The 16661-nt window shown below is 38.9% G+C and overlaps 1 protein-coding gene across 1 annotated transcript; it reads left to right on the forward strand.

The window, feature by feature from the left end:
- The first annotated feature begins 1220 nt into the window (after positions 1–1220).
- CLEC3A (C-type lectin domain family 3 member A) lies at positions 1221–8388 on the forward strand. The gene is made up of 3 exons (XM_005432351.3): positions 1221–1402; positions 3533–3613; positions 6760–8388. Exons 1-3 carry the CDS (start codon positions 1288–1290, stop codon positions 7149–7151), a joined length of 588 nt encoding a protein of 195 aa, XP_005432408.1. The 5' UTR covers positions 1221–1287; the 3' UTR covers positions 7152–8388.
- The last annotated feature ends 8273 nt before the right edge of the window (positions 8389–16661 follow it).

The raw sequence follows: 16661 nt of genomic DNA on the forward strand, positions 1-16661 counted from the left end.
AAAGTTTAGTAACTAACAGATGCTTACTGGTGATAGATTATTAGAATACAGCTAGTTGTTTAAGGGTATCCAAAACAGATGGTTCAGGTGTGTTTTACATTATACAAACTGCAAAAACACTGTACAAGGGGGTTGGAAAAACCCATGATGCAATCATGTAGTATAACAGCACTTCCCTAAATCTGAGCTTTCATTTAATAAAGTAATAAGTCTCTTGCTGTTACAGCTCTGAAATAATCTGGCAACATGAGCAGAATGTAATCAAGTCAGAGATGGCAAAGAGACATCTGGAACAACAGCTCTGAAGGGCATGAACAGTGCTTGCCAGCACCCCATCACGCAGTGATGACTTTGGTGTCAATATTTTAAGCAAAACCTCTCTTACTTGGGGAGGAGGGGAGAAAAAGAAAAGAGTGTATGGGTGGGCACATTATTGTGACAATTTCATTTGTCCACCAAAATCAGTGAGAGGTTCTGCTACTTATAGCAATTCCAGTTCAAAGGCAGCCCCAGAAAACTCCAGAGAGCTGAAGGGTGAATGAAGGAGAACTGAATGCGGAGATCTCTCCAGAGTGTAGAGAGACACTGTCTTGCTTCAAGCATCTTGTGCTTTACTCTTCTTCTGACCACACAGTCAGGACTTGGGAACCTTTGGAAGAGTATCCACTGTCTTTTGTTTCCCTGGCTAGACCCTGCTGATAGCACGTACTGCACTGGTCTTAATCAGAAATGTGGTCATATCTATTAGGCATTTATTAACTCTCCATAAAATAATAAATGCACGTCTCACATAATGTGATCTTAATGTATATATACACTCTGTGTGTGTAGTTGCAACGTTTGCATTTACTCAGGGGGTGACATTCTTTTTTTGTTTCAGTGTAAATAAGACCATTCCTGAGGCTGGCATTGCACAACATGTTTTTGGACATCCATCTCCTTTTCCGTACATTTTGGCTTCAAAGTTAAACAGGAATTATAGTGCTTATTAGTGGCAATCAGTGCACTGTTCAGTGCTGCTATGGCCTCTAAAAGCAACCTGTCCCAGCTGAACTCAAAATGGAAACTGGAATTTCAGATGAGACGTGAGAACAAGGGGGTGCCTTATGTTACAGCCAGCTTAAGTATTAAACACATTTCGTAAGCAAGGAGTACAGCCAACCCCATCACTACACTTTTATAAAACTGACCTCAGTCAGTCCCTTCTGAGATGGGTCTATGTGACTTGCTCTCATAGCTGCTAAAGAGAATTTCTTCAAGCTTCTCGTTAAGTTCTTTAAACGAGACATGGCACAAACAGGACTTAGGATTTTTCTACTCATAAGCATACTACTGCTGGATCAGACCATCAGCCAGGCTTCCAAATTCAAAGCCAGGAAGCACAGCAAACGTAGAGTGAAAGGTACTGGGTTTTAACTGGGAGGAGGGATAGAAGCTTATAGACTATGCAAGTTTACTATGTACTTAAATAACATGAACTAAAACCTAACATTATACAAATGTTTATTAACAGAGGACATTGGAGTCTATATTATACCCATTGACTTAGCAAAGCCAAGAATAAGGTGCCAGAATGAGTTCTAGAAAGAGCTGCATAACAGTTGTAAATACGCTGCTCTGTTATGCCTATTAATCGCATTATTTAGGACTCACAGGTACAGCTGAGAGAGGACTCTGGCTCATCATTCTCAGTTATATAGTTATATTGACTAAGATCAGAAGAATTAAAATTCATGTACGTATGATGGAAAAGAGCAGAATAAAATCTTCAGTCTCCAAGGGTTATTTGTTCAGATTTTTGTACCTTGGTCTACAAGGGTTATTGTTCATATTTTTGTACCATTTACTTAATTTTAACAGAATGTCTAATATTTGTGGAATATTACTTTACCTGCATGAAAAGTGCTGTGAAATGGCAAGTTAAACTAATGAAAAAGAATTAACAGGAAAAGATAAAGCATAATTTCCCAGAGCAAAGCTTGCAGAGCAAATACAAAACTGCTGAATGTTGTTTGGAAATGTCTGTGTATTTAATTTAAAGACTTATTTCTAATAAAAGAGGGTATGATGGAGGTTACACTGATGGCAAATATTTAAACTCCTAGTCAATGAAAAAACTGCAGCATTGATAAAGCCGTTGCACAACATGATTACACTGCTCTGGAGCTATACAGTTATACAGACTTCCTTCTCTTTTTGAATCTCCATGGTTTTAAGCTTGGTGTCCTAAGGACAGAATGCTTATACATTTATTTTGCCAGCACATTTGTCTGTTAACTTTCCACTAATAACTTTTGAACGTGAAGCAATTTGGCAGAAGAATGAAATTCAGAGGATAAGTTTCCCAACAGTGGGGGGGGTGGGGGGTGGGGAAGTTCTGCATTAGTGTCCCTCTGTGAAGAGGGTGCACCAGGAGCTCAGCTTGTCCTGCTTTTGGACTCTTTTGAAGCAGAGGAACATGGACAGGCTCTTGTGAATTGGGACTTGCAGGGAGTAGCATGGATTGGGAAACTGGAAGTCCTGCCTTGGGGAACCAGGGAGTCATGAAGGACAGCTGGGGTTATCCCCACGGGCAGTAGGGAATATGGGGAAGAGACGAGCTTTCTGGGGTGCAGCTGGAGGATTAGTTGATGTAACACAGATGCGTAGGATCTGTGGTTTTGTTAGTTCTGCTACATGTGAAAGAGCTTATTTATTCCTCATGTTCATTACTGTGGCTTCTGGAAGGTCTAGTTATTGCTGCAATCAGATTGTCATCTTGTGCAACAGAGACATGCCAGCTAGTTGTTTGATGGTGGTGGAATATTATAATGATTAAGAAAAAAAAGAATGGAAAAGAGGACATGAAAATGGAGTTATGTATAAATTGTCTTGTCCCACCATCTTCTTGGTGCTTTTTTAAGTGCTGCAAAGTGGTGATTCAGACTGAATTTGTGACTCGAGTCGTCAGGCCCACTCTGTACTGACTGAAACAGGAAGGCTCCTCCTGGGGAGGGGAAGTTGCAGCTCAGCAAACTTGACTGCATACATTCAGACAGTGAAGTTGGATTGTATTAGTTGTTCCTCACTGTGTTAAAACAGACTTGTGTGAAACTTCCATGCTCACAGAAATAGCTTCTCTTTGAATAAACACAACTTGTGTCCTGCTATTATTTGCATGTTATATATACACACACACCCCATGATGTACAGGTTCAAAAGTAAATAGGCAAATTTTGCTGTCAATTAGGTACCGGCACACTAAATAACAATTAGCTGCAATCATCCATGGTTTTCAAATCATTATTAGGGTAAAGTCCAACTGAAAATGAGATTTAAACTATGAGATTAAAAGGTAAAGGTGGGTTCCTCCTGGTTTTTTTTTGCAGGAAATCTACAGGAATCCTTTCATTAAGGAAGGATATTTAAAAGAAATCAAAACATCTCAGCAATACATAAAACCATGGTATTTTGAAACAGCTTTTAACATATAAATATTTTGTGTGTGTGTGTGTGCATATCTGTTCATTTCTCTGTATTTCTTTTATTTAAGAAAAAGATGACCTAAAGACCCAGATTGACAAATTGTGGCGAGAAGTAAATGCTCTGAAAGAAATGCAAGCACTTCAGACAGGTAAAGCACCTTATATTGGTTAGTGGCTTCCAAAAGTTATCACTGCCTTTCTCTCTTCTTCACTCCCATCCTTCTCTTTAATGGGGATTTGTGACTGAGAAATACAACTCCTTAAAAGCATGGTATGCTATAGCTGTAATGGTGAGACAAATGTTGAAGGAAGCATTCAAGTAAAATGAAGTCTGAACTAACAGCATACAAGTGATGATTCCTCACTGAGAGCAAGGATTAATCTGGAGCAAGAACTGCTTTTGGTTTTTCTATGCACAACCCCAAGCTGTGATATTAGATATAATCAGAAAAAGGCCACACAATGAGGGTTACTGTATTTAAGAGCTTAGGTGGTCAATGAGTTAGGCCCCCAGCTTTGATATGAACATGGGCTACCTATCCATGCAAAAATGTTCATGGAAAAGACTGAGAATACCCCCAAAAGGAAGCTAAAAGGGCTGAGCCTTTTAGAAGTGTGCAGTATGTGACATTCAGCTGTGAATGGTGCCACAAAACTTCAAAGTAATACCCACTGTGAGTTCAGAAATATCCCGTCTCAATGTGCAGAGTTCTTTAAGTATTTAAATAGCCAGATGGAAATTTCCAAACAAAATAAGAAAGATAAATACACATGCACCTACTAGACAGTTGTGCTTTTTCACAGCTGTTGACACAAAACTTGGCATTTAAATATGTACAAGAGGACACTATAGAGGAAATTACATCATTCACATGAAACAGAACATATTTTCCTTAGGGATGGTAATATCTGGGTTGTCCTGGTTTAAGTCTTGGGTTACATAGAGCTTTTTGAGCTTTACAAAATATTTTTATGTTAAATTCCTTATAAGACTACTTTAGAAGTGTCTTAAAAGAGGGAGCCCGTGCTCGACAAGTAACTGTTGTTTGAAAGTAATCCTTGTATTGCTTCCAGAAGGAGCTTGAGAGTAAGCATGCAGTGGCTTAGAAATGAAACCAAACCCAGGAGATTTTCTATCCTCAAAACTTATTTTGAGCTATATTCTAAATTCAGAACCACACTGTTCAACTGGATTCCAGATTTGGCAAAAAGAGATCTATTGTCCCTCTAGCTCTGACTGAATTAATAAATGGCCTTATGATACTTGAAAAGGAGCTACTTTTTTAGCTTATGGACACTTCCAAGACCAACATCACAATCTGATTTCTTATTTTGCTTGAATTTCCTAGGTCTCCTTTCTACATACTGTGAAATATTGCCACATGCAATGCATTTAGCAGCACATACTTTCTCCCTGAAGAGGGCTCATCTCCATCATTATTGTAGCGTTGTAGAAGTACACAAGGTCTCTCTGACCTTTCCCATGAATATAATTTTGTTAAATAATTGAACATTTAGGAAATATGTTCATTTCTTTTCTTTGGCCATTAGTAGATTGAAATGTTTAAATTTGAAGGATAAGCCCTAATATAAAATTATGACCCTGAAAATGCAGCTAAGGAATGCAATGAATACTACAAATGGAAATACTAAAAAACTGAGACATATAAGATACGGTCCAAAGTGGATTTCCATATCCTGTTGATCAGATACATATATATTTTTTTTTTTACAAGAACAGATGACAGGAATTAGAAACAGATTATAGAAAACATCAGGACAGAAGATGTTCATACTGTTTCATGACATATTTCTAATGTAAGGAGATGAGTTTAAGCAATACATGAAATTATCTGGAAGGAGTCACATGCAGGATTCTAAAAATAATTGTTACAGGAGTTTATTCAAGGCCTTTGCTACCTTCCTTAGCTCAGAAGGAACACTCCTTTGAGGAGGGTTCTTTTCTCGTGCTTTTCTTGAGAGAACCAGTTTTTCACATATCTGCATTAGGAGAGCTGGAAAGCAAAGTTCAAGTATTCACCCCTGCAAGCCTGCCCACACAGACCTAGGGCTGGAAGAACTCTTGACAACAGTTCTGCAAGGCAATTTCAGTTACAGAGCATATGCCAAAATAATGTTCCAGTACATTTGGACTTTACATCAGGATTTCCCTGATATGTTCCAGTAGAACTAAAAGCAAACAGATTTATAAATGCAAATGTTTAGATTGTTTGGTTCAGATTGTCATGCAAGCTCAGTACTAAGTGTACACTTTTTAGAAGTGTTTACAGATTTAAGTCACTTCACCTCATTTGAATTTAGAGTTTGAAGGGATAGACTTTGCTGGAAAGACCAGCAATTAAGAACTAGAGAGGTGAATGTGTACTCTTCTGCAGGTGGAAATATACTTCTATAAATCATCCAGACAGATTTGTATTATGAATTTTAAATCAATATTTGGTGAACAGGACACGTTTAAAATGGCACTTTTCTGTCCTGCCTTTGTTTCCTAGGAACTAGGCTTATTTAATACATAAAACCACCTTTCTTTGGCACTTAAATATCATAAATATGAAAGACTTTTAGATATGTGTCATTACTAGAAAGCCAAGTATAGATTTCCTGATGACAAACTCACATCTGCCAACAATACAAACATCGATACCTCATCCACTCCATCAGTTTAAAGACTGAACAAATAAGGCAAAAAGGCATGAAAGCAGGACTATTTGCTAAAAAGAAGGCAAAAGATATGCTGACAACAGGCCTGGGCTATATTTTAGCATTCTGGAACAACAACATAAAAAAAAAATTAATCCTTGAGAGAATTACATTACTGGAGGGAATTTAGGGCTCAAGATCATGCCTATGGCTTATCAGCATAAACACAGGAACTGTTCTCCAAAGCACTTTGTAGTGTTAAGATCACAGCTATGTTTGTTGTTCCTCAGAAGCGCCTTTTCTCTGGAGCAGCTATAAGAGCATGCTCTGCTCTTGGCTGTCCCTTGTAGTCCCAGATGTCTTGCAGAGTGTCTGTGAACAGTCTGTTCAGGCTGGGATCCCAAAGCCACACTAACATGCTGGCTGTGTAAAAGTTCCTTCATGAACAGGAGGAATAACAGGTAAGTCTGATCTTGCTGCCGCTTTCAGGTCCACCATGTGGAGGCAAGAGCTGAGGGACTTGTCTGCTTAATTCCCAATATGCTTTTAGAAAATTATCATTTTAGAAAACATTATTCAAACGTATAAGCCAAGCTTTTACTGAACATACAAACCAATACCTATCTATTCACAGTCTGTCTTCGTGGGACAAAGGCCCATAAGAAGTGCTACCTCATATCAGAGGGTACCAAACATTTTCATGAAGCCAACGAAGACTGCATAGCCAAGGGAGGGACACTGGCGATCCCAAGGAATAACGATGAAACAAACACTCTTCGAGATTATGGCAAGAAAAGCATGCCTAGAGTGTCTGAGTTTTGGTTGGGTGTCACTGACATGATAAACGAAGGGAAATTTGTTGATGTCAATGGTATGGCTCTACAGTACTTCAACTGGGATCGTGCCCAGCCCAATGGGGGGAAGCGTGAAAACTGTGTCTTTTTTTCTCAGTCATCTCAAGGCAAGTGGGTGGATGAAGCCTGCCATACTGCTAAAAGATACATTTGTGAATTTCTGATCCCATAATTACATGCACAAATGACCATGGCCATGTTTTGGGATATTAACATTTGGTTTTGCTTGTTAGTAACCCCTCCCACTTAGACAGTGGTGAGTTAAAAATACCCATTTCCTGCATTGTACTCACTCTTTCCTGAAACAGAAGTTTTCTTTATTAATTTATTTTCTATTCAGATGCTAAAATGTTATGTTTAGTGAGTGCTCTCATTATGTATAGGAATATATATTATGTTTTGATCTATATTGTATCATATTTTGGCATATTATTTCAGCCTGATGTTCAGGTTGCTGGAATTCACCTCCTATTCTGTACTTTGCATCTCCATGGTAGAATAGTACTTACTTGAATACAGAACTCTAGTGAATTTATTGGAAGTTTACAAAAGATTGCTGTATGGTGACATGTGCCAATATCAGGTGTAGGAATCCTTTCAGTTCCAGTACTTAAGAGGGACTTTGGGATTATGGGAGGTCCTGTGAAAAATGGCCATGGCCCTTATAGAGTTTAATATGATGGATCTGTGACCAAGAGTTTTACCTATGGGTTAACAAAGCCAAATGAAACAGAAAAATCTGATGTTAATTTTTAAACTGCATGGAGTAAAAAGTGATACACTGTTAGAAAATGGGGGAAGTAACTGTTCTAAAACATCAGTTAGTCTAAACATGTTTGCTTTTAAATGTCTCAATTATGGTTAAATATTAGATGTCATTTGGAACATTCCCGTAGAAGAAACCAACGTGGGACTAGATCATACTTCTACTATGCAATGCCTTAATAAGACTTGCAAAAGCCTTCTCTCCTGCAGGATCAGAAAAAGGCTTTATAATTCAGGCAGTAACACCTGCCTGACAGCACAAGTAGAGAGGCTGGATCCCTTTTCTAGGCACAATATCACTGTTCATTCACCTCTCTCTCCACATGGCAGGCAGTATACCCAATTGGCACAAAAGAGTGGGGCCAAACCACAGCTCGTTAGCTCGTTTGGCCACATGAAAATTTTCCCCATTTAACACCTGACATTTGAAAATTAAGTAAAATGTGCTGTTTATTTTTTGCTGTTCTTAGCCTCGCAATAGAGATTTGCCTTTATGTTATAAATAGTGGTTCCTCTCTTGTGTGAAGGAATTTCATTCAAGTATTTAAATATATTGCTGTTAGGGGGCTAATTCCTACTTTTTATCTTATAGTTGTGCAAAATTTTCTAAAGTATGCAATAAATTTGTGGCTACTGGTATTTAATTGTAGTAGTATTTTTGACGACTTATGCATCCATGTGAAGGCCATTCTTTCTTAGGACTTTTCTTGAGGATTCAAAAGCAGTAACATCTTTGGGCACATTATACTACACCTTTTTTCTTTTACTAGTGTATATACATGCCACAGGACAAAATCTGAATCCCTGTTTGCCTAAATACTGTGTAAGATGCAGCTGTTCAATGCACCACTGTAATGTGTTATAATTAATTTTATCTTCCAACACTTAATATATTTGTAAAATAGGCATGATTCTGAATTCTCTTTAGCTCCTGAATTAAAATAAAGGAGCAAAATGTCCCCAAATATCTCCAATTCTTGTTCAAAATTATCAACCTTTGCTAAGGTTGGAATCAATATTCCTTTTACCTGATTTTTAACATGATTAAAAAGCCTGCAGTAATTTTGTAGGGTTTCTTTACCTCTGGCTTACCTGAAGTAAGTTAGTATCTCAGCATATCCCTATAGCTACAGTCAAATTGAAAGTTCACCACAAATTCCATAATGTGTTTACCTTTGAGGAGTTTATAAATTTATGTCCTATTTAATCTATTTCAGCCCAGCTTCTAAAGTTCTATGCAACAGTTGAAAATGTTTATAGATATTATTGGTGGATGTTTACCAACTAGTGGATACAGATACCAGATAAATAACTATTTGTTTAGTAGTGATTTACTCCACAAAGACAAAATTCACCATAGAGAAGTCAGTAATTAATTTCAAGATTCACAGCAGAATGCTTAGTAAATAACAAAGGGACGTAAACTAAACAGGAAAAATGATGGAGGAAAAATCAGCTGGATAGGGGTGGAGAGGAGATGGTAGGAGGATAAAAAACTCTTCCAGAAATGCCTGCAAAGGGAGCAACAAAGATAGAAAGTAAAGTAGAAACACAGCAGAGAGCCAGACTTTGTCCTGTCAAATTAGCTGTCACTATCTTTCCTCTTGATCAAATGTGCCTGTTCAAAGTGAGCTCAGAGCAAGGATGAGTGTTTGCTGCCTGGTGGGGCCTGCTTTGACCACTGCTGCACCAGTTCTTCTCCCCAGACCTTCGCTCCCTGCCTTTATCTCTTGATAAACACATGGCATTGCCCATCTTTTCCATTCAAGAAGATTGAGCTCACTTCTCTACACTAGTCTCCCATAATTAGTTTCTGAAATCCTCCGAGGTCTTGAGTGGTGTTTGCCCTTCAAATTCCAGTTCTGGATTCCTCATCTCTCCAAAAATCACACAACTGTGCACCAGGGACCCCTGCTTCTCAGTACACGCACATACAGCTGGCAAAACGGATATAAGAGCAGTTTTATGTGCAGCTGGGGTGTTCTGCTCTGCAGGTGGGTGCTGTATCATGGAGTGGGCAGTCAGTGATTTCCAATTTGCACACTCGATAGTCATCACGATTCAGTTGGGAATTGCTTGGGTGACTGGGAATTCAACAGGACACACGAGAGCAACTTTTATACACATTACTGCAAAACCAACAACAGAAGAAGCTCCAACACTCACACCTAGTGGTGTAACAGGAGACTGCAGAGTTTACAAAGTTTGAAGTGCCACTTGAAATTGCCACTTAAAAAATTAAAGTGCCACTTTAGTTGCAACACAGGCATGTAGCTTCCCGCCTTGCAGTCTCTCTGAGGAGAAACGTGCTATGCAGAACAAAAGTACTATAGGGGTTTTGCTGTGCCTAATTTGAACTGCATGAATATTTTATCATTAGTACAAGCCTTGTCCCTCCACATTTGGAAAGAGGCAAACAACTGGCTTTAAGGGGTCCCAAATCCTCTTACTCATCACTGTTGACGCATGAAAAAGGAATATCTTCCATGAATCAGATAAGCCTTACTGGTGATCAAGTATCTTGCAGACAGCCTGTTGAATATCACATTTTAAAGTAAAAATGTGATGCCTAATCTTAGATTTGTCCTAACAGCTGGATGACTGCTTATGAATTGAGGCAGAATTTGTCCCATGTAGACTTAGCTAAGCCTCTAACAGTTCCAGTACTATTTTCTGAGGGGAGGGGTGGGGGTGGGGGTGGGGGAGTGGGAAGTAAGGCTTAACTGTGCATACTTTCTTCTTTAAAGGAACTTTACTTTTTCCCCTGTTTATTTCATCCCTGCTGTGGCCTACAATTACTCCCTAAAGTCTAGAAACATTCCCTTCTTTATTGACTTTCTATTTACTATGTAGAAGGTTTTTTATAGTCTTTCTCCTACAAAGCCTCTATAGCTTCTCTTTTCTTTTAAAATTCCATCTTGTGGATCACTTTAGAGAAGGATAAAAACCACTACTAGATCTTGGAAACTAAATGATAGGTACCTTAGAAACAGTTCATTGCACTGATAAATAAAACACCAATCTCACTTACTGTTGTCTAAACAAAAGAGAACTTCCCTGGCGTGATGGTTTTGATAAAGCATTCCTTCCCCCAGCCAAGTGGGCAGAAGGGGATGGCTTGAGAGTGTTTTAAACATATGTTTGCTCTCTCAGGTTGCAGCTGTCCATAGGCTTGGAGAAATAGAGGGGGACAGTATTGCAGTGTGCTAGATAGCCTTTTCCTTCAGCAGCACCTGAGAGGAGGGTACAGATGGCCATACTCTAAATTGCTAGGAAGGAATAGCCCAGAGGCTGGGGTGCGTGCAAACATTGCTTCTTTGTGCAGCCTGTGGAGAAAAGGAGACTCTCTAGTACAGGGGTTTGAATGTACATAATCTAGTTCGGTTGGTTTTCTTGAGAAAATCACTTCTATGACATTCAGAGTATTACTTTGGCTCATACATGCTGTCAACTAAGTGGAAAAGAAGTTTAAAAATTTTCTTTGGTAGTGAGTAAAGTTACTGATACAGTACAGCAAGGAGCCTCTGGATGGCACGCTCAATCACGCAAGCTGCCTGTAAGATGGATATATTCAGACTTAAAAGCACTGATTTATTCTTCCATGCTTATGCAGAAGAAATGTGGAAAAATCCACAAACATAGATCCCTTCCATGAGCATAACCAAAGATGAATATTGGTGTAGTTAAAAAGAAAACCAGCAGTGCAGGAGGGACAAGACTCTAAAGGTGGTTTAGTGGTTAAAGTACATGATGTACTTTTAAATGAGCTGTCTTTTCTCTGAACTGTATCACAGCTATGAGAGCTGCCAGTAATTAACAAACTCTTTGAAATAAAGTAATCTCTTCCTTTAATTTAAACAAATAAAATGAAAATTAGCTTTTCCAGGGATACTCAACCTTCTCAGTAGCACAGTGGCATTTATCTTTGTTCTACTGAAGTACTACTTTATTTTACCATGTAATGGTAATGATTTTGCAAAAGTAAAATGTACATCCTTAGAGAAAATGGAGCAAAAACCTCCTAAAGTTGCATTATTAGGGCGTGACCCAAAGTTCTTTACAGTGAATGCAATGAATTCTGTTGAAATCAAGGACCTTTCAACCAGATTATCCCAAACTCTTCATACACAAATATTGATGTAAAATCTTCTTTAAGACAAGCATTCTCAAATGCTCCTGCAGAAGATGGCTGTTCAAAAGATGGTGTTGCCAGATCCTTTTGGGTTTTTTTCAGAAATTTCAACTGTAAATGAAAAGTCTCATTCCTCCTTCTACATTAGTGAGTTTTTCCCTCACAGTGAAGCAAACAGAAGCAGAACTAGGTCTTAGTGCTGTTTGCTTTGGAGATGAATTCACTAGTAAAATCTTTGTGTCCATTCAGGGTGCAAAGGCCTGATTTGCAAACTATCGAAGGAAAAGGACTGTTTTTCAATTTACCAGATATTGGGTTGAAACAAGAACTTGTATTTCCCCTTCTATTTTTACTATCACCCTGGTTTCATTCCTAAAGCTGTTCAAACTAGTAAATGCAGAGATCAGCTCAAGATGGACAGGAGCAGAGAAAACACTGATAGTTTTATCGTGATTTCCCAGCCCCAACAAGGTGTGACTCCTTAGAGGGCTAAGGGGGTATCTCAGCAGCAGGAGATTTCATCTTCCAGCATAGCAGCACCCGTGGGTGCTGGCTTCCCCAAATATTGATGCCATCTGCTACATGACCGCTGTCTCTCAGAAATCTCCACGGTGAGAGTGGCTCTCCTGCCTGCTTTGCTAGGACCCAACAGAGCTGTCGGTGGGTAAGAGCAAGGGGATTTTCGGGGGAAGTTGGTGCGTGCTGGAGGAACCGTTTCCACGCCGCTTTCGCGCTTCCCCCGTGCACGCAGGCAACACTCATCGCCCACCCGACGGCGGCTCCCGGCGCACCGGGACCTGCCGGCCCGGGAAACGCAGAGTTCCTCAGTGTCCAGCCCGCTACTAGCTGGGCTTTTTTGGTGGGTTTTTTTCTTTTTTTTTTTTTTTTCTTTTTTTTTTTTTCTTTGAGATGACCCTTCTGTCCCCGAGGTCCGCAGCGATCGAGACACTGTGGCGCCGCCGCCGCGGGGGGCTGGGCTCCGGGACTGCCCCGGCCCCCAGCAGCGCCCCGGTCCCGCTGGGCGCTGTCCGCCGCGCCCGGTGCTGAACTTGCCTGAGGTTTGCCAATTTTTTTGTTGAGCTGGGGTTAGTGTGCAGTATCAGGGTGTTGCTCTTCTGTGAGATTGTTCAAGACATTTAGAAAATCAGCTGAAATGTGGTTATGATTGCAACTTCTGTCTAGACACAAAGGTATTTGCCATGTGTTAAACATGTTGGTAGGAAAATGTATTCCTGCTAGTCCTGCTGTCTGCTTTTGGAGGAATAGAGTGCAAAAGAAGTATGAGAAAGAGGAGTTGTGGGAATATTGAGAAAGGAAAGAGGTAAGGATTAAACAAGCAAGCTGTTTTCTTAGGGCAGAATCAGCTTTAACCAGAAGTGCCCAGCAGCTGCAGAACTAGCCCTTTTCAAAGGATGACTGATTTGTTTAATTTTTCCCTGTAGGAAATCAGAGTTAGTTCTAACTTCAAACACTAGCACATTCTGTGTTCAGGGCCTTCTTGTGTACATGGTAAAACAAAGTGTCTGTGCCAAAAAGTTTACAGTCTAGATAGACAAAATGAAGATTATTAGCCCAATTTTACAAAGGGGAGCTGAAGAATTATGAGATTAAGGACTGAAATAAAGCATCATTGAGCAAGGAAAAGGAATTGAAATCTGGAGCCAGCATCTCAGCCACCACATTATCTTTCTTTCCCAAGAGTCAGACCTGGGGTGTGTGATGCAACGAACATCTACCTCCACCCTGAGCGGAGCAGCTGAGCGTGCATGTGTGGGAGCAGCAGAGGGACTGGGCTGAAGGATCTGGGTGCAGGTAACAAAGACGGCAGCTGGGGGAGGGTGTGGAGGGCAAGGACTGTTCCTGCCAGAGCTATCTTGGCCTCGGACAGAGACACTGAATTTACCTCCTGTGGAAAAACCCATATCAAATTAACTTTATTTTTGATTCTTGGGTCAGGTAATGTTATGCCAAGCATTCAGTTAATAAATACTATATTTTGTATTTATTCCAGTATGTCTAAAATAATTATGTTAATGTGTGCTATGTGATTAGTGTAGTCAATGAATTGCTGTTGAACTGCTGTATAAATCCAACATGCTGTTGAACTAATTATCTTTTATATTTAGCTAAGCAATCAGTCTAAGCTAGGTAAAGCAATGTGAAAAATATCAAGATTAAAAGCACAAAAGAAACTGTGGCTAGTACCTAATTAAGCAGGGAACAATGCGGTGAAGTGCAAACATGGATACTGCAGGTGAATTTATTTTAGGAACCTGTCCAAGTTTGAGAAGGCACTATTTCAGTCAATTTCACTGTAGTCTGCTGAAGACTGAGATATTTGTCTTGTTTCAAATATGTATTCTATATTTATAATGTTACAATTTCAGTTGGTTAGAGAAATGGAAGGAAGAGAAAATACTTCTGTACTTATTGCAAATATATTTCATCCCTGCTACACAAAGTTAAACCATTTCCTATAAAACTATGGCTAACGCAAAGTTTTAAGACTGTGTAGTCTGTAGTCTCTAGGTATAATTATGTTGGTACACTAGATGAGAAAGAGCTTCCTTTTCCAAGCAACAAGGTTAGAGGTTCAAATGTTATCTTGAAAGGTGTTTACTCATGCCTAACCTTATCTTGGCTCTGGAGTCATTGACATTATCATTACCTGCATTACCTGCAGCCATCTAGTATGTTCTTCTGCTAATTAAAACACAACATTTGCTGAGAATATCACTTACTAAGAATCATTGTAACCATTTTGGAACATTAGAAAAAATAGTCAAAAGGTGTTGCTAAGAAGCCCTTGGCCACCATAAATCCTGAATTTCATAAAATCTGTTGTATAAAGACAATTATGTGAACATTTACTTAGCCTCTAGTTCATTAGAACTCTGGTACAAATTCTATGCAAAGACCCCCGTGGAATTTCTCCACTGCTTTAAATGAAATTGAATTCTAACTCCTTAATCTCCTAGGCTGCATGCCCTGTCTATAAAATGGAACATACGTAACTAGTTCAAAGTGTTATCAGGTGCAAAATTTTACTAATACCTCTGCAGTACTTTGAGATCTTGCTAAAGAATTGGCAGGTGTATTTAGTCTGGGTGAGGGATCTTTCAAAGGAGGTGTAACATTTTTGTCTATGTTTTCTTGTAATTTATTCCTAATGAGTCTAACTGGCATAGGACTACATTTTCATAGGCTGCTTTGCTGGTACACTCACTATAAAGAATGTGAACTCCTTCATGCACTTTGCCATAGCAAATGTAAAGTAAATTTGAATATCCTTTTGTAAAAATTATTTTTCAGGTGATTCTGTAAGGAATAATTTATCTTGAGACTGGCCAAAAAACCTGTGGTAGTGGAAAGATCTTATGGAGATTCCAGGTCATCCCAGATTACATTGTAGAATCTTGGAATGCATATGGTGCAAATGCAGCTTTTGAGATCAGAGACAGGTAACAAAGAAAACAGCTTCAGCTTTCTTTTGTACACTCTGCTACAGAGACACTGTGAGAAATAGAAGACAATGGGCTCATAGGGATTTTATAAGCATGTGAATCTTCCCAAGTTTTTGTCTGCACAGCACTATAATATTCCCTACAGTATTTTTGTTAATAAATAGTAATTAAGTAACATCCACTGGATCTCGCTGACACAGCATGGTCACTAGGAGACTTAATGTAGTCCTTACCCTTCAAAAGACAAAGTTTTCTGCCTTTTGTCAGATTTTTAAATCCATATTTTTCATTCTTTGCTAGATGCCCTACTGAATCTCTATATTCTACTAGTGTTCAATTGAAACCAGATGGTTTCTTAGGAAATATAAACTGTATCTGCACGTGCATGTGTGTACACAGCTGTTCAATAATGTTAATGACTGGAATCTAAGTCCATGAATACACTTCTAGTAAGAGTTAATAAAGAAACTTCTAATAGCACTTTACATGAACAGTGTGTACCATATATCACTATGCCTCAACCTGGGTCATTGATGTTTTGCCAGACATCACAAGGTAGCCTGAAAAATGGTCTCTCTCCCTTCCAGAATAATGGTCTCACAAACAATCCTATGCATGACCAAACCATCAAGGAAAATAAGAAAAGATAAGTTAATATGAATAATAAAATCTAATAAATTCATATGAAACACATTACGGCAGTGATGCACAAAATAGTCCATTTCTACAGGACTAGGCAGTCGGCATTTTTTTCAGGATAGTAGATGGCCCTTTGTTTTTAAAATGTTTTGAAGTAACTTTAAGCACTGCAGAAAAGCTTTATAGTTATAAGCAATTTATTGGTTGGCTTGTCAATGTAATAGCTGTTTATTAAGGGATACATTAAGCACTCTGTAACCTTTAACAAATTATTTATAAGTGTTAATTAATGAAAAACATCTTTTTGTTAGCATGCTGCCAGCATTACTAATCTGTTCTTAATATCATGAAAGACCGATAACCCCAATAGTCTCATTCAGCTTTCTTGGCAAGTAGGAATAAGTAGGAGTAAATAACCAAGTTTACATATGAAACATTGATTAGAAGGAAATTATTACCACATGAATTGGGCAATTCTAGTGAAATATTAATGGAAGGTGATAAGAATAGAATGTTCTGGAGACTATGCCAGTTTCCTTTCCCATGCATTGCATTAGTAGTATTGCAGTGTTAATCCATTCAGTCATTGAAAGAAAAGAGAAAAAGGCCATTGGTGAACAGGCAGGGAAATGTCAAGCTTTACAGAAGATGCAGATGTTCTTCATTATGCAGGGTACAAAAA

Source organism: Falco cherrug, chromosome 14 (assembly GCF_023634085.1).
Source record: "Falco cherrug isolate bFalChe1 chromosome 14, bFalChe1.pri, whole genome shotgun sequence".
Lineage (NCBI taxonomy): Eukaryota > Metazoa > Chordata > Aves > Falconiformes > Falconidae > Falco > Falco cherrug.